Below are 19,159 nucleotides of genomic sequence, written 5' to 3'. Positions count from 1 at the left end.
ACATTATATATATTTATAAATTAGGACTCGAAGATATATGAAGTTTTCTTTTAAGAAGTCTTTATTATGACTTCGAATACCCTTAAAATAAAATTTCAATCTTCTAGTGTTTAATCTTATTTTATATATAATGTCCTATTTCAAAATATTCTTCCCTATGAAATTTAAAGATCTATTGAGTTTTAATTTTACAATTAAATATAAGATTGGCATGTTTTCTAATGCATATAGGTATGAAGGGGAATTAGTTTCGTTATCAAGATATGTGTCTGTATTTTTTAATTTATTACTACTGAATACTAATTTATTGCTTACCAAATAAATGAACTACAGTGTATAGTTTGTTTTTAAAGGTTCGTTGTCAAAGTAAATTTTAAATGTTTGACTATCGATAAGACTGCTCAACTTTTTTACAGAACGGTTGACAGCATGCTCGAGTATATCTCGGAAGCCACGCCACTGTATAAGAGGTTTTAGCTATCGTTTAGGAGTTTGTATTTTTTATATTAATCGAATCCGCTATCAGAAAGGTTTATAATTTATTTTTTTAACTCAACGATTACTTGTTTGAAGCTTTTAGAAGTATTAGCCCTAATGTCAATGTTTTGTTGTATAGTTATATCTTGAATATTTTAAGTGCTTAATACATTAGTTTTCTATAATATTTACATAGTTTGATAAGTTTTGTCGAATTAATCGTGATTGAGTCGAATAATTTATCAGATCTGTAATAAACATTTTTATCTTTTTTTTTTTTTAAGTTCGCTTTTACTTTGAATTTTTAATGTAGAATTGTTATTTGTATTGTAGATCATCATTATGGCAGTAAATGTGTATTCTACTAATGTAACTACAGAAAACTTAAGCAGACATGACATGTTAAACTGGGTAAATGATTGTCTGCAAGCTAATCTTGGTAAAATAGAAGAACTATGTACTGGTGCAGCTTATTGCCAGTATATGGATATGCTGTTTCCAGGTAATACTCTAATTTTTTCTGTATCACTAATCATTTATAAGTTTATTTTCTTAATCAACTTTTATTTTTATTAGGCGTATTTCAATTCCTAGTGAGTTTGATTCGATCTTATCCTATAGTATCTAATATTTTGGATGTATTTAACTCATTACTTTAACATGACTTTCTTATCACGGTAGATATGAATGTTCATTAAAGTCATTAATTCCATTGTCTTGTTCATCATCATCCATGCATTTTGTTTTGAATTTGGATACAAACGTATATTAAAAAATACTGTGCTGTCTTTTAGTGATCTCTTCCCTATAACTAGTTCTTATTTCTTTTGATTTTATGTTCTATATCATGTTTTTGGGATAGTATTTGAAAATGATAAGGTGTTTCCTACATTTCTATATGTTATTAATTTCTAGCTGTTCATTTTTTCTTTATGATCTTGATGTATACATTTTAAAGTCAATATCCAAAGGCTGAAGTTATTCAATTTTGTATATCATGTTATTAGGATAATCTTTAAGTCTTTAATAGTTGTTTAAGATATTTTTTTTTTTATTTCTATTGTTTAAGTTACATTTTATGTATCAATATTTTTAATTGGGTTACATGTATGGATCATTTATTGATAGTTTTGTCTTCAAACATTTGGACTTTTCGGAATCACCATGTGTATACATGTATGTGTGTGTTTATATATAAATGCATGTACACAGGGTCTTTCACTAGGATAAGTCAGTAATTAAGGGAGAGTTAGCTCACCGAAAATGTGGTCCAGTGTCATCAACCTCACCTTGCAATCTTAATCTGTTGTCCTGTTATTTTTTGAAGGGTTTTCCTAGAAAACCATGTTTTTGCCATACAAATCTAAATTTCTCTGTTGTTTTTTATGGGTTCCCCAAGTTTTGTCAGCTTTTTTGGAATTGTTATTGTTGTAGCCAAAGCAAAGTAAATAAGTAAAAATGAATAATTTCTGAAAGTATTTAGTATGATCTTTGGTATTTCATTGAAAATGCTTCATTTAATCACCATTCCGATGGTATATTGAACTTTGAAAAGCTAATTTAATTTTTGAAGATATATTGAGGTAGAGATCAAAACAGTATGGGATGCCACTACAATATGAATACCTTGAATAAAATCATATTTAATTAATTATAATATAAAGTGGAATCAAATACTAAAACAACTGCTCGTTTATTAATCTCCATTTGTTATAAATTAAACGCCCATTTGTTGAAAGGTGATTGAATTTACATACAGCTAAGGGATAATTACTGTTATCTCGAAGCTATTCAAGATCTAAATATACATGATTACTAGAAATTATTTACTGGCAGTTTTAGTAATTTTTTTATTTTCTAGTTAATACATTATTATAACCACCTTAACCCTTATTATTAAATACTAAAACTATGTTTGCAATAATGACCCACTTTAAACATTTTGGGGAAAAGAAAAATACGAAACAGTAAAATTAGGAAAAAAAAAAAATACAAGCTGTTAGTATTGTTGTAGGTATCCAATATTTTTTACCTCTATACCTTAATATCTCTTTGAAAATCAACTAGCTTTGCAAAGTTTAATTTACTATTGAATTGGTGATAAAATGAAGTGACTTTTATAAAGTCTGCAAAATCGTTCCTTCAAAATTTATTAGGTGAAATTCTATTAAGCATTTTCAGAAATTATTTATTTTTACTTGTTTACTTTGCTTTGGGTGCTACAATCACTTAATATAGTGATGTTTTGCTATTAATTTGTTACTATATTGTTAAAAAGTCGTCATAGGTTTTGAAAATGCTGATAAATGTTAGGAATTTTCCATTTACAGTGAAAAAGTATTGATTTGTAAGGCAAAAAAAGAATTTTCTTGGAAACCCCTTTAAAAAATTGAACAATGGATTAAGATAGGAATGAAAGATTGAAGGCACTGAGCTACATTTTTAGTGAATTAACTCTTCCTTAATTACTGAAATTTCCTCATGAACCACCCTGTGTACATGTGTGTATTTGTATATGTACACATACACACACAAATTTGTGTATGGGTGTTCATATGTAATGATAAATTTGTCATCCCTGCTGAGAAAGTTATCATACTTGAAATACTTCATCTACTGTAATTCATTCTAAAATACTGTTGGACTATAGTTCATTACTTGAACATAATGTAGTTAAATAATTTACTTTACCAGTTTAATTAAACCTAATAAATTAGTAGAATTTAGTCATGGTTCACAAGAAATAAGGTAGTATGCTGTTGCGAGTTGTTGAACTGAAGCTGGATGGAAGTTGTAGAATTACAAAATTACTAGAGATTACTACTCTAGATGAGGCTTAACTTAACTTTTTTGTTTCAAGGAAATTCTATACAGGGTTGAGAACTTTGAGCACATGTAATGCAGTAAAAGCTTATGACCTGTGTCTTTATGTTTCCTCATTATGGATTAGTTCCTCATTATCTGTGTTACAAATTTTTTAGGGTGAGTAAATAAAATAGAAATGTCTGATTTTATTTGGTATGATGAGAAGCTAACCTCTCTTTATTCACTCACATTAAATTGTAGAGCATTGTATTGTAAAATTTTACTTTTAAGGAATGGTTTGGTTACTCAAAAGTCTTTTCATTGTTTTTTATTCTCTATGGCCATGGTTTATTTATTATGGCAAAAGATTTTAAGCTTTCAAGACTTCATTGGAAACTAGATTGCTCTGAAACAAATCTTTGAAAATTATTGAGGCTAAGGGAAGTTTGTATAGTCAAAGGTTGTTTCAAAAATCAGTTTATGAAATTTAAAAAAGGTTGTTCTCAGTTTTAGAAACTTTGTTGTCAGGTTTAATTTGAAAATTGATCACAAGAAACTAACTAAAGCTGTTGATCTGGCTTTAAGCAAAAGGATCTAACAATATTAGTTAGTGATGGAGCAGTTTCAGTTTACTCTAAACCATGTTCTCCTCTTTATATAATAATAAGAACATAATATTGGTTTAGCAGGTCAAGTTAGGGTATTATTAATTTGGCCAAATTGAGTTAATGATGTGCGTCTTTATTGATAATCTCTATGAATATTATTCACTTTAAATTTATTATCAATATTCTTTCATTGATAATTACAATAAAACATTATTGTTATATTGATTTACATATTTGTGTGTGAGTGAAGTGTTAGTTGGAGTCAATTTTTCTTTGTTGGTAATGATTATTTGCTGAGTGGTGAAAATAGAATCTAATGTATGTTGGTCATGTTTTCTGTGAAAATTTACTTTTAAATAAACTTTCGTTGATTTTGGCTGGTAGTGACTATTGGTTTTGAGAAAAATGAGTAGGCCTTATATCATGAGCACTGCTCAGCAGTCAAAGGCATGACACCATCTCCTTACTGTGGCATCAGTTAGCCATCCTTTTTGGTATATTTTGTGAGAACAATTGTTCGTCTTAATAGAACTTGCAATCACTTTGAATGCGCCAAAACAAAAATTTTTCTGATGTTAATTATGCTATCGTTAAATTCAAAGAATCCTATTTATGAATGTGATCCATCAAACTTGTTTCCTGTTAACGTTTCTGCTGTATAATTATTGGTTGTGATTTTAAAATTGCTGCAGATTTGTTTAGGAAAAAAACAATGCGACACATAACATTTCTAATAAATAGAATTTATTAAATTCTTCATTTAAATTACTTTATTAAAGTCTGCACCCGGACCAAATTCCATTTATTGATACACACGGTCAATCAGGAATATTCCAGCATAATATTTTTAGATTAATATTAATGACTAGAACTTGATAAGTAAATGATAGCCCATTTACTGCTGTGGTGCACATGCTAATTTGAGGGAGAAAGGCATGACAACTCATACCTTAACGTCACATCTCAGAAGAAATGATTTGAACTCTTTAATAATCATCTTTTTCCCTAATTTTAGTCATTATATTTGATGTTTAAAAATATCCTCACCCCCATATTAGTCTTGTTCCTTTTTTTTATTGTGATTAAATCCGATATTTTTTTTATTTATTGGTGTTAAATTTTATCTGCTTTTTATTTATTTAAACAGTTTTTAGTCACAGTTTTGTTTTTTAAATTTTTATATTGCAATTTAATTCGATACTTTTAAGTTGTATCTGTTCCATTTAGAAACAATCAGGGACTAACGATATTTATTTATTTTGACTGGAAACAATGATAATTAATAAACCAATCCTTATTAAAAAATAACACACTATCATTTTTAAACTGGTTGGTTGGATATGTTAGTAAAGAACTCTTTACATTTGAGCTGTAATTCAATTTATAAGGAGTTTTTTTTGTTGTTTTGGTAGTGGAAATATATCTAATTATATTATGAAATTCAATGATGGGTGGCGCTCTACTAGTTACTATTTTGTATTATTAATTACTTCTGTAGTGGAATTGTTGGTTTGGAGTAAATATCCCTTTTATTTGGTTTATATTAAAGTTTTACTGCTTTTTATATTTCCTTCTAATGGTTCATTCAATAGCCTATACTCCCTCTTGTGGCTTAATATATTTATTTAATTTTCTAATTTTTTACTTGGAGCAATTTTTGTAATGAAAATTTCCTTGTTTCTCTTTATATTTTTATTGTGATAGATACAATGATGGGAATCAACCTTACCTTATACTTTTGTGGTTTAGTTAAAAAATAACAAAAACATGATTAATATTACTGAATAATTTTATATTACTATTTCTGTAACAAATTTTTCTCCGAAATTAACATAAGGCCCAATTATTAATGTTATATTTTTTGTTGTAGTCTTTTAATACTAGTTGTAGTACAAATACTTTCTGCTTTTAAAGTAGAAATGAAATGTTTTTTATTATTTTATTTTTTCTAATGTGAAAAAAACTTGAAAGCATTTATTTTTAACTTCCTTTTTTCAGGTTCAATTATTGTTAAAAGGATTAAATTTAGAACTAATTTGGAACATGAATACATTCAAAATTTTAAACTCTTACAAGCTGCTTTTAAAAAAGTTGGTGTTGATAAGGTAATTATAAGTTATATCTGATTTTTTTGTTTAAACAATTATGTTTTTGTTTGTGAAGACATTTTTTTTTATTGAATAAAATTGTTTATACGCATAAATGTAAATGTTGTGGAGGTAAGTTGGTTAGTTGAGTTGAGTTCTTGACTCTGAAGATCCTAGATCAATTCTGACTGTTCTCAGAACAGATAATTGAAGGTTTTTAGGTTGGAGACTGTGGTTCTCAGACCCTTCTCTGTAAAAATTTAGCTTCGATAGTAAAAGATGGTTTGAATGTTGATCAAGAAGAAGATGGTTGGGGGTGCGATTAGAAATGAAACAGAGTAAGATAATACACTGTTCTAATGTGTGAAGATGTTTTGACTGTCACAAAGTCATAGACCTTTGTCAGAGTTAATTCGATGATGAAATGTTTCATCATTCTTTGTTATAGTTCTGTTTAACCATCATTCTGTCATCGAATCAACTCAGATTAAGGTTTAAAACTTGAGCCAAAACATTGGTACTCAATAAATCCTGTGTGAGGCTTGATTCATAAATTATTTTATTCTGTTTCCGTTTAAATATTTTTTTATTCATTAATGTTTACTAAATTCATGAATTATTTATTCCTAGAGTAATTGATAATGTTTTTATAAAATAAGTATTTATTAGTTATTAATTAGTCATTATTCTTTTAAAATATAATTAATAATTTTTACTGGAATATATAGTATTAATGGTTATTCCTTTAAATATTTTTCTTCTGACTACTTTTTTTTTATATATAATTATAGTAGTTGAGTTATTAACATCTCTAGAAGTAATGTAAAACAAATAATTAATTTATTACAATCTGATGTATTATTAAGTATCAATTTATCACCTTTTGTCATTATACTCAATTTTGAGACACTTAGAGAAAGCCTTTAATTCTGTTTCATCATATTGCAGTTACTGAAGTTTGGCATAAGCATTAATAATTTACAGAGTATAAATCACTTTGGTAATGGTCCATGAAGAACCTTGACTTCACCAACAATTCTCCTTTCAAACTGATCCTCTGCAGCTCCTCTCCAAATGCTCACATACCTTTACCTATGGTCAGCTTCTATATCAGTGATTCTTAACCAGGGTTCCTCTTTGAGGGGTTCTGCGAAATAATTTAAGAATCAGTCATTCTATGTCAACTCAACTCAGTTTGGAACCTTACCATCTCATATTTCCTTTATTTTTCTACTTCTACTAAAAGGGTTCCCCAATTCCCTTACCTCTGCCAAAAGGTTCCTGCTTGTAAAAAAGGTTGGGAATCACTGCTCTAAATCGTCCAGCCATTGTAGTCCAGGTCTGCCTCTTTTTCTTTCTCCATCTAGATTTCCTTCCATTATTTCCTTTGGAGATTTTTTTTAATTTATGCTGTGCACAATAACTTATCTCATATTTTAATGTTTTAGGGAATATTACTATTTTAGGAAACGTTTCTAAGCAACCGATAGCATTTGTTTCTGCTCCCAATCCTTACTTTTATTCCTTCCTCCATTTTTTTTTTTACTTAAATACCTTAATTTCTCTATATTATTGAAGCTACACCCTCCTTACATAAGATATCCATTTGTTGAAGTTTTCTAGATGATATTGTATACTTTGGTTAGCTTTCATTCGTTATAAGCCTTTCCTTCCTTGGTGCCTCTTAGCATTCCAGGAATTTCTCTAAGACCTAATTTTGTTTTTATCATGTGATAAACTGATCATCAACGTACACAAGGAATTGAATCATTACTATTAATACTAATTCAGGAGCAGATTATATTCTGTTGGATTTTTTGTATAAAGAAGGTGCTGCTATGTGGAATCTTTATTATATACTCCATAATGGTGTAGTAGTGGATGCTAATGTTTAAATAGTGGAGTTATGACATAAATTTAAGACATTTTTAATATCTTCAACCATTTGTGAGTCATAGTCCATAAGAGCAACCCGAATTCTTTGGTAGGTTTAACTGGGTGGAATATCTATAATGTATGCTACATAATACTGTTGTACCAGCACAAACAGTGAATTAAATAATGCTGAAGAAGGGAATACAGTATCCCAGAAACATCCAAGGAAGAGAATAGATATATGGATTAAGAACATTTTTTTGTTTCTAAATTGTTTGACCTTAAGGCAATTGTAATTTTTAAAACCTGTAGATATGATGAAACAAATTTTTAAAAAAAACAGGTGAATATTTTCATTTAAATAATTATTTTTATTTGATGATTGATGGAATTATTATGAAAATGATGAATAAATTATTCACTGAATAACTACTGGGTTATTCATTATCAATGAATAAAATATAAATTATATTCATTATTTATTGTTTTTGCTGGATAAACTATCTCCAATATTACCTTACTAGGTTTTTATTTTTAACAGCACCCCCTCCCTCCCCCAACTCCTCTTTTTTTTATTGATGGTCAGCTATATCTCTACCATATTAGGTCATATTATCATTAGTATTGATATGACTATAAGTATGATATAAATGGTGATAATTAATTTATTGAAACAAGAAATTGAAAAGTATTTGATATGAAATATGTTTATTTGATAAGTGATTTTTTTTATTTTGGAAGACATCTTGCTTCATCTCAGCTGCTCATAAAATAGTGTCAGACCACCTCTACATTTCTTGATATGTATTCTTCATCCTTTTAATGTCAGTAATTTAATCATACTACATTTTTTGTTTTGGACTTACGGACTTGCTTCTAATAGCCACTTCTCCTTTTTTTATTTCCCCTGGTATCTTGCAATTATTTCAGATACTTTTTCTGGATTGCTTTTCTTTCAGCTCCTCTCTTACTAAATTTCCTAAATATTTTATATGTTTAAATTGTGATATTTATATTGAGTGAATTTTTTTTTAGTTCAATGGATTTTTTAAAATCTTAGAATTAAGATAAATTCATTGCAAATAATTCCAACAAAATTAAGTGGTTTTAAACATTTTTATTGATTTTATTTTGATTTATTAGATTAACTGGATTTTAAACTGTGTATTGATTGTGTAATGAAAATGATTTTCTACATAGTGTACATTGTAGTAATATTATCTGTATAATTGATAATTTGTTTTGATTCAAAATTGAAGAATTTTAATTACAGACCATATTAAATTACATTAATTGGCTTTTTACATTTTCAAGTTTCTGTTCCTGTTATATCTTTAAGAAAGCCTTATGTATGTATTTCTTTTACCTTACTCTTCCATATTCTGTAAATTTGTCAAGTACATTTATAATAACAAGAATGTATTATTATGCACTGGTCTTATGGCCACACTGTGCTTAATGGGTGCTTTGCTTTGAAGCATATACAAATACACTCTGAATTTACAGTAGAAATTCATAATAAAGTAATTCTTGCCTCACAAAGTATGCACTTCAGTGAACCACTTTATAGTGGCCAAATTTCTATTTTTTATTTTTAAGACACTGGGTAAACTAAATATTCTAGCTAGTCCTTTCATCTTGCTTAATTCCAGAAATTTTCATAGATATTTAATGCTACTACATTTAAGAGTCATTTTTACTGTGTTTTCGACTGTTACATTTATCGTTATTTGGTGTTTATTTCTGGAATATATATTTCTAGGTTATCCCAGTTGACAAATTGATTAAAGGGAGATTTCAGGATAATTTTGAATTTCTTCAATGGTTTAAAAAATTTTTTGATGCTAATTATGATGGTCATGAATACGATCCTGTTGAAGCTCGGGGTGGGATTTTGTTGGGTAGTGGCGTTAATGAAACAGCGGGATTTACAGCTCCAGCTCCTCCAAGGCCACCAGCAAACAGGCGAATAGCCTCTGGTAACAATAAATACATTGATGCAGACATTTCAATCTCCTTTTTTTCTTTTTAATTATAGCACCTGTTTTTGTTTTAAAGGATTTAAGTATATTTTTTTTTTTTTTTTTAGATGCTTACATTTTTTTACATTGCTATACCCCATTTTGAAGTAGCTCTTTTTAAGCTTATTTCATTGTAGTGTATTTTTGGTTAAATTAGTGAAAAATGTGCATATTGTGCATGATCAAATTAATTTTATTTGCTATTTTCAATATTAATAAAAATTATTTACTTTCATAATTAATTGAATTTTATGCATTGATTAGTTGGCTACCGACTCAGCATGTTATTTTTAAAATGTATTCATATTTTCTCTCAAACACTCAATGAATGCCAAGAAATAAAATTGTGCTAAGCTGATCTATTATCATTTTTGAATGATTTAGATTCATTTTTATCAAAATTATATTTATTATTGTGTTCATTATTGATTTATTGTCAACAGTTTGATTGTTATTTGGTATCAATTTATTTTACTTTATTAATTTTGCCTCTTTTGATTCTTTATATTCATTGATATCTGTGCAACCTGTAGTATTTTTATTGATAGTCATTAAATCACAAGATATTTGCTTGCAAGTTATATGTTTCATAGTTCATTCTAATACTTTTACCGTTTGAAATTGGCTTTGCTCGTGGCCTAACTATTGAAAAATTTTACTTATTACTTATCTTCAAATCAATTATTCGTTTAATTAATGTACAAGTCATTTGATAGTCCTGTACATTACACTGGTCAACATGAATGTGTCTAATTAACCCTCTAGGTATCAAATTTTATTTTATCCACGTAGTTGACTTCAGAAAAAATGGTTTTACCAAACCAAGGATATTTTGGATTTTAAGCAAAATTTGGACCATTTTCTCAATTGTTACTAAATAACTACTCGACGGCAGAATAAGAAATTGCAAGATATGTTGTCAGGCATAGAGTTTTGGAGTTGATATTTATCTATTGAAAAAAGTGCTCTAATTTCGCATTCCATTCATAATGTTGTTTTAGTTATAGCGAAAGCAAACTTTATAAGTAACTGAAAATTTTGGTTACATTCGATGTATTGAATCAGCATAAAATTATTAAAATATAAACAAAAACATTTTTTTGTTGACTTGTTTTATTGTTAAACTTGAATATATATCTGTCCTCTTATAGTATTAGAATTAATTTAATATAATTAATAATTTGTTCAAAGATTCAATATTTACATTCTTTTTGCTTTTACTGGGTCTGGAGTTTAGGTAAACAGTATGTAATCTATACATCAATTACATTAATAGAATCATAGATGTTGAACTAGTTAGGTTTTGCTAGGGCCTTTCATTTATGTTATTAAGGTATCTAGTATCCACATTTCTAAGTTTCAAAGATAAAATTCAGCATTGTGAAGATATTGATTTTTTTGGGATGAACAAACTTTAGATTGTTTAATGTAATAATTAAATTGTTCCTATGGATACTTGGTTTAAGCTATTTGTGGACAGTAGGTTCCTATTTTCATACTTTCCCCTACCAGTATATATAATGAATAATAAGGAGAAGTATTAAGATCATAAAAATTTGTATTTTAGGGTTTTTAAAGATAAAAATAACAACTATCAGCTTTGTTCCTGCCAAGAATGCAACAGTTTAACAAAATATGATGAAGCCATGTATACATGAACGCAATCAGAAGAAATCGAGCACTCTCGGCTTTTTACAATTTAAACTTTATCTATTTTTCTTTTTTTCTTCTTAATTATTTATCAAATGTTTAATATTTTATTTATCCATTGTTTATTATTACTAACAATTGGGACTGATAATTATAAAAGAAACTGAATTTATAAGTAAATGTTTGCTTGTTTCTGATGACAGTAATCAGGATTTATTTTCCTTCCTTCTGTGGGACTACAGCCTGATGTGGGCCTTGTTCACTAAGCTTCTGCTGATTGTCCTGGTCCTCAGCAATGTTCGCACATTCCTCCTATCTTAGTTAAGGCTGTCCTCAACCTCTAATTTTTACTCACTTATCTATATATGAAATATATAGTTAGGGAGAGTATTGTGTTTCATAACTTTCAGTTGCCCTAATTGAGAAGAAACAAATTTGTACTTTGTAATTTATAGTGATAAGTGAAATTTGTTTGGTGAAACCTAAACTGCTTTTTTTTTTTTTTTTAAGAATTCAGAGGACGGTTCTGTGAACTTCCATTTTTTTAATTTAAAAAAATGGCTTGTATGGTTAGAAAATCATTAAAATTCATTTGGTCCCCTGGAATCCATACATAGTTTTGTTTGTATCTTCATAGAAATAGAGATGTCTTTATTAAATTACATTAAATTTTTATTTGACTGCTTTTAATGAATTTGTATAGTTGATTTAAGATAAATTACAGCTTATGATTTCCAATTTTTTTTTTCATAAAAACTGCTTGGTGTACCCCGTTCCTCAGTTGGTATTTTAAAACTAAATGTTTAGGTCAGATTTCATTTTTTTTTCCTTACGATATTTTTTAGTTATAAGTTTTTCAGTTGTACGTCTATTCCATTTAAAAAAAAAAATTGTATTCATAACTTTTTGTTTGTATTAAATAGGTTAGCTCTTTTTTTTCCCCTTCTTTTTTATTTTATTTTTTTTTTTATCTCCAATACTTTCTTTCTATTTTTCACTATCTCCTCTGTCATTTGACCAAAATGGTAAAAAGTTATCGCTAATTAATTTGTTGGATTAAAAAACTTGGTACAAATGATCTCATGTCTGAAAAAGACATTAATAACATGATAGGTACATATAACAAATAAAACTTAAATGTTATTAAATGCAACAGTTGTGTCCTCTATTGAAAGGAAAGTTATTCTCTGTTTCCATGACTGTACCTGTTGTAATCTGAAAATAAGTTTTTGATTGTTTTTCTGGTGTTTTGGAATACAAAAATATCATTATTTTTTTTTTACAATACAAACATTTTTTTTTTTTTACAATAAAAGAAATATGTCTTTAGTGGTGGCCACTGAAGATAGAAACGTGAAATAGACCTGGCACCGAATGGGTTAAATAAACCGTAAACCAGTGTTACTTTGGAACTACTTGGTGATTTTGGAACATGAGTTGGTTTTGAATTTGAAATTACTTGATAGGCTGAAACATTGTTGTATCTAGATTCAAGGAAAGTTGTCTGAAAGAACTTCAGTTTAGTCTTGATATGACAATCTTAGTCCTTCAGGTAATTTTTAATTCCTAATCAACTCTTGTACCTACGTCACCTTACAGTCCCAAAGTAATCTCAGTTTATGGTACTCTTACTTATACTTTACTTCTTGGAAATTATAATATATATATATATTAATTTCCACCTAAGTGTCCTACATTTTAAGTATTTCATGTCTTTTGACTCTTCGATTTTTATTTTATTTATTTATTTTTTTGTATAAATTGTTTTAAATTAATCATCACCAGTTAATTGTACTTAATATATGTTAGTTTAATTTAATGAGAGCTGTAATTTGATGACTGGGCTGTGCTAATGACTACTTCAGAACAATTGCTAATTGTTTTATAAACATATTATAATTTAATTTTACCAAAATCAGATATAGCTCTCATGGCTTGATATTTCTATAATGAAAAGAAACTAAGTATTATTCGCGTGAATTTGTTCTCTCTCAATATCATTCAGTTAATTAATTTTCACTCATATTTCTTGCGAGTGTTAATGTTTAGAGTGTGTAAGCCAATTTTTTTACTCTGTACATTACTCATTTCAAGTTTAAATTATTGATAATTTCTTTGGTTTCTTCATAGTTTTGTAATTTATTTGGATGTTTATTTATTTATTTGTTTATTTTTATATAAATTTTTTTTCTTTTCAACTTTCTTTTTTTTTTTTTAATTTCTTTTTTTTATACATTTTTTTTATTTGTGTTGCATGGTCTTTTCAGATAGTTCCTATTGATAAGCTGATCAAAGGAAGATTTCAAGATAATTTTGAATTTCTGCAATGGTTTAAAAAATTTTTTGATGCAAACTATTCTGGTCAGCAGTACTGTGCTCTCACTGCTAGAGGAGGGGAAAAATTAGGGAATGCATCTGGAAGTAATCTGAAACCTCGCTTGAGTATCCCTATGGCTAAAACTATTTCAGTTCCTGCTGTGAAGGTTTATCCTTTAAAGCATACTGAGTCTCAATTTCAAAGTTCTACTATTAAATCAAGTAATTCAAGGCCTGGTAATATACAATCAGAAGTTATTATATTCTAGTTTTAAAATTTCTTTTTATGTTTGATTTTTATTTGGAATAAAATTACATACAAAATCGCTAATAGTTATGCCTTTTAACCATATTAAGAAGTATTCCAATGAATTTAGCACTAATTCTCTATGATCCATCATTTTATTGGAGTAGGATATCTTAATTTATTCATTATTATTATTTTTTGTCTAGCTATTTCATGTATAAAATAACAAGTTTTTGAGTCAAAATAGATTATATCTTGTTGAGGATCTCTTGAGAACTCTCATTTTACTAACATACTTTTAAAAAAAATTTGGCTCTAGTAATTATAATATTTAAGAGCAGAATCAGTTATCATTGTAATCCTTAAGCGGAATTGTTCATTTTGTTTTTAATCCCTAAATTTTATTTTTTAAAAAATAAGTACATGCCTTTTTTGGGGGGATCCTGCTTTTGTTTTCATGATTTGTTGAAACCTTGTATTTAAGATTAAAATATGGATCTTGATTTAGTTTCATAGATCTAATTTGTATATCTAATGTGTCTTTAAAATTTCATATAGGTATGTCGATTAAAATAGTATTTATTCTTTCTCTTTTTTTAATTTTCTTTACCATAATTTGCTTTTATGGTTTTGTTGCATATTGTGTTAGCCATTGGTTTATTATTTTAAAAGTGTGATTCTGGTTTTAGCTTTAGCAGATTAGATTGAAAGTATATCAACAAATCTTTTGGGAGATGGGTTAATAAAATTATTTTGATTATTATTATTTATTTTTATTGGACTGGGCTGGCCTGTCCCATGCTTTTTTTCAAGCACCTTTTTACTCAACAGCTGGGCATATTTACTTGAAATTATTATACATTTTAGTTAATGTGATGTAATACATCAGAGATTTTGAAAAAAATTTATGAAAAATTACTTGTAAAGATTGTTAAATTAAGTAACGTATGAGTATTTCAGGACTGATTAATCGGTATTTTGTCTTTTGATATAGAATTAACAAATATTGGTATAAAAACGTTAACCATTATAGTTAAAATGTGATCATTTCAATTACAATTTTGCCTCATTATGTCTGATACTGCGCTCTTGTATACATATGCCATCTGGATGGCTTATAATCACTTCCTTTTTTTTTATCTTTGGATTGGACAATTACATTGAATTATTTTCTTTTTATACGGTATTGAACCTCTTTATTCTAGCGTGAATGCTAAGACAAGGAGGTTGCTTATTAATGCTATGATGTGTGAGAACTCAACTCTATTCCATGCCTCACTTGATCAAACAAGCAATATTCTCTGGCCACTCTTTTGTAATGATACATTCAATTATATATTTCCATTGGGGAAATTAACTCTGTAAAGGCACAATTCCAATGAGGCAACACTGAATGACATGAACCATGATACTTATTTCTTAGGCGTGCCAATATGTTTGACAAAAATGAAAAATAAGTGTAGAATTAGTATACTCTTGTCGAATGCGCTGTCATACATGTAGCATGTGTCTTCAGCAATTCCATTACGGCTACTACAGTTTGGTGTATCATTTCTTTCCAAAAAGTGGTGACCGCTGCTTATGTGGTAATATTTTTAAATTGTAAAAAAATGTATTTTTTTATGGTTTCCAGGTTGGCAATATACAATATTTAAGTTCATCGATGCTCATATAAAAAACTTGACTAGTCTAATAAAAACTATTTTCTCTTTTACTGAGAGATGAACCACATTTCTTTTCACTTGTGTATTAATTTTGAATGTAAATTCTTGAGTTTTTTTTAGCTCTGCCACTGTATGGTTGTATTTACTTGCTTATTAACTTATCATTTTTAATTCTAATGTCTTTGCATTTTTATGTAATGTATTTATATATTTGCTATGTTACAAATCGAGTGATTTACGGTTATCTTCAATAAATTGCATTTTTTTTTTTTCATTATTCCAGTCTTACATTGTTTGATACAACTTTGCCGATTGAATGGCTATTTGATAATGACAACACTTTTTGACATCTTGAATTCTGTTGATAGGTGACACAACCAACAAGCTACTTGTAGTGGTGACAGAAATTTGATCCTTGTAGTGTTGTGTTTTCTTAATAGAATTACTGTGTGTAGCATTCATCAATGCTGCATTTTACATGTTGCCTCAGTGGAATGTTGTCATAATTCTATTAGTGTGAACTAACTCCTATTGTTCCTTTCTTGAAATAAAAATATTTAACTGTTTTATATTGATAATGAATAAACCTCGAAAAATTGTTCATATGTTTAAATTATAGAAATAGTAATTGAGTACTGTTTTTAAAATGGTTGCTTATAATTCGCTCATTGCTTGCCTAAAACACTAAATTTCTTTACTCCATTGAGTCTGTTTGTTATTTTGTCTGCATTGTTTTTCATAGATCACATTGTAAATGTTATATAACCTTATAAAATTAATAGTATATTTATATTATTGGCTGTTAGCTTTCTCTAATTTTTGAGCATGTGCATGTGAATCATATTTAGTTGTGATACTAGCTAATCTTTCAAGTGAGCACATCTGTTATGTTTGTTTTTTACATGAAGTTTATAAGCTGGTACATTGATTTTTATGCTTTTAAAATTATGTGTTATTTCTAAACTTTTTTTATTAATCAGCATGATGTCTGTTTGTTCAGTTTCTAAAGGAAGCAGCAGGACCAATTTAGCATCTGGAACCCCCAACCAGGGTTCAAATGCTTCTGCTACATCTAATGCTACACGTTATCCAAGTGATGTTCAGAAAGTTGTCGATGATTTAAGTCAACAAGTTAGTAAAATAATATTTTTTCCATTTATCGATTCCTAAAAAAAAATAAATGACAGTATTTGAGGTTAATAGGATAGTAAGGTTTTCTTCCAACCCTGAATCCGTTGGGTGCCAGGACTATCATTATCCTGGAAAATCATTTGAATATTCTTTTTCAAACCAAATCTTCGATATATAAAAACATCATTTTTATTTTATTACTTCATGTGATATTTATTGAATGTTAATATTTCAAAAACATTTTGGTCTTGCCAAAGTCATTTCAAAGCAGAATGGCTCGTTTTCCTACTATTAATTTTTTCATAGATAACATTCAATTTCATATTTAAAATAAATAAATAATTCCATAGTATTATTATATTTGTGTGTATTAGTGTTTTCCCCATAACTTATTGGTTCAAAGTTTTCTGATCCAGTTAAAAAATATCTTCAAGTTGACCTTTCCTAACAATAGGATCTTCATATTGTATAAAAAAAAAAACTAACAGGAATATTAGGGTCTTAATTTCTTTTAACTTAATTTAATATTAGGGTCTTAATTTAATTAGTTTATTCATACAACTTGAAGTGTTTTTACAAACATATCCACTTCTCAGGTATTTTCCATCTTAATTTTTAAACTATAAAATAAAAAATAATGAAACCATAATAATATGTGCAAAGTAATATTACTCTATAGTCATATGAACATACATATGTGAAAATTTGTCATAAACATGTAAAATTTTATCATGTGAAATGGAAGACCAAAAAATAGTTAAATAAGGAACTAGTGGACTCTTGCACCAGTTTAGTATAAATTTAATCTTATCATTCTATTTACCTCGAACAATACTATCAGTTTCATAATTTTATGGATTTAATTTTGTAAAACTATGATGTAATGTTTATTATTTTATTTTTCAGCTTTCTAATACAAAAATAACTGTTGATGGTCTTGAAAAAGAGCGAGATTTCTATTTTGGTAAATTAAGAGATATTGAACTAGTATGTCAAGAAAATCAAGGAGACGAGGAATTGGTTCAAAAAATTTTAGATATATTATATGCCACTGAGGTAATTACGTTATTATCTGATATAATAAACTATAAATGAAGACAATTTTATAACATTTTACAAAGGTTCTATTGTTTAAAACAGTGGTTCCCAACCTGTAAAAGTCTGTGGACCATTAAACTAGAAATCAAAGCATGTCCAACCTCCCTCCTCCCACTCCAGACTTGGGGTAAAGGAGTCTCCTTCGGACAATATTTGAAAATTAAGTTCCTTTAAAGTGCATTTTCCTGTTAAAATTCTTTTGCTTACACTCCAAATCAGTTCTAACAATAAATTGTCTCACAAAAATGTGTTGCCAGACCCTCCTGCGGCTATTGTGGACCATCAGTTGGGAACCATTGGTTTAAAAAGTACTTAAGCCTTCCATCAGTTTACTTTATTTTTGTGATTAGATAAGTAGAGTTTTGCTTGACAGATAATTTTAAAAAAATAAATAGGTTATGGGTGTTATTACTATTATATTTCATGCAAAACTGCAAAAAAGTTACTTGAAAGCATCAAGAATTTATCTGAAAAATTTTTTACTCTATTTACACCCTTTTCTCCATCTCTTGTCGATTTGAAAACCTCTATAAACCCAAAAAAATCTTTGTTCCCTTTTAAAAACCTAATTAAATCGAAGAAAAAAAAATTAATAATAATGCAATTAGACTCTCTTGGTATTACATAGGAAACATTACACATGATCAAATGTCCTTTTAAAAATTGAACTAGTTACAAGTACTGCCTCTATATTTCAACAACAATAATGTTTGTATGTGTTCTTTAAGTTAAAACTTTCCAAAGGAATTATTCATGTCCATTGTTAACCAACCATTTTCACATCCTATTCAGTTACAAAATGAGTTCAAAGCATCAACATTGTGCCATCCTGATCTTGTTTAAAAATAAAATTATTTTTGCTGTTGTGAAAGTCAAGAAAAAAATATGTTTATACCTCTCATATTTCTGTCAAAAATGTAAAACAAAAAGATTGTATTTTGAAAGCAAGTTCTTGCAGACCAAGAAAGAGGATTAAGTCAAATAGTTTTCTCGATATTGACAATATTATTCCTATCAAAGGACTGTTACTTAATGAAAAAGTTCTAATGAGACTTTAATTAAAATTGTGAATTACTTTCAACCTTCATAAATAAAATTCCATTTCATCCAAACACCCCTATAAATCAAAGTTTCTGCTTGGAACCTTGGAATTCAAACTAACCAGAATTGATCCTACCAA

The 19,159-nt window shown here is 28.0% G+C and overlaps 1 protein-coding gene across 5 annotated transcripts in view; it reads left to right on the top strand.

Moving 5' to 3' along the window:
• The first annotated feature begins 260 nt into the window (after positions 1–260).
• Positions 261–19,159, top strand: part of LOC106679446 (microtubule-associated protein RP/EB family member 1) — a 20,336-nt gene continuing 1,437 nt past the window's right edge. Inside the window, exons 1-6 of one of the 5 annotated variants that reach the window (XM_067046663.1) lie at positions 261–353; positions 811–979; positions 5,889–5,995; positions 13,791–14,076; positions 16,751–16,881; positions 17,788–17,937. In XM_067046663.1, the coding sequence (XP_066902764.1) occupies positions 820–979; positions 5,889–5,995; positions 13,791–14,076; positions 16,751–16,881; positions 17,788–17,937 (834 nt within the window). In that variant the 5' untranslated portion in view covers positions 261–353; positions 811–819. The other 4 variants (XM_014418625.3, XM_014418623.2, XM_067046664.1 and 1 more) reach the window with 4 other exon arrangements.

The sequence above is a fragment of the Halyomorpha halys genome, unplaced genomic scaffold (assembly GCF_000696795.3).
Source record: "Halyomorpha halys isolate HHAL.00 unplaced genomic scaffold, Hhal_1.1 Scaffold203.1, whole genome shotgun sequence".
Classification (NCBI taxonomy): Eukaryota; Metazoa; Arthropoda; class Insecta; order Hemiptera; family Pentatomidae; genus Halyomorpha; species Halyomorpha halys.
Note: the sequence above shows the minus strand (reverse complement) of the source record. Positions and strands in the feature narration are given on the sequence as shown.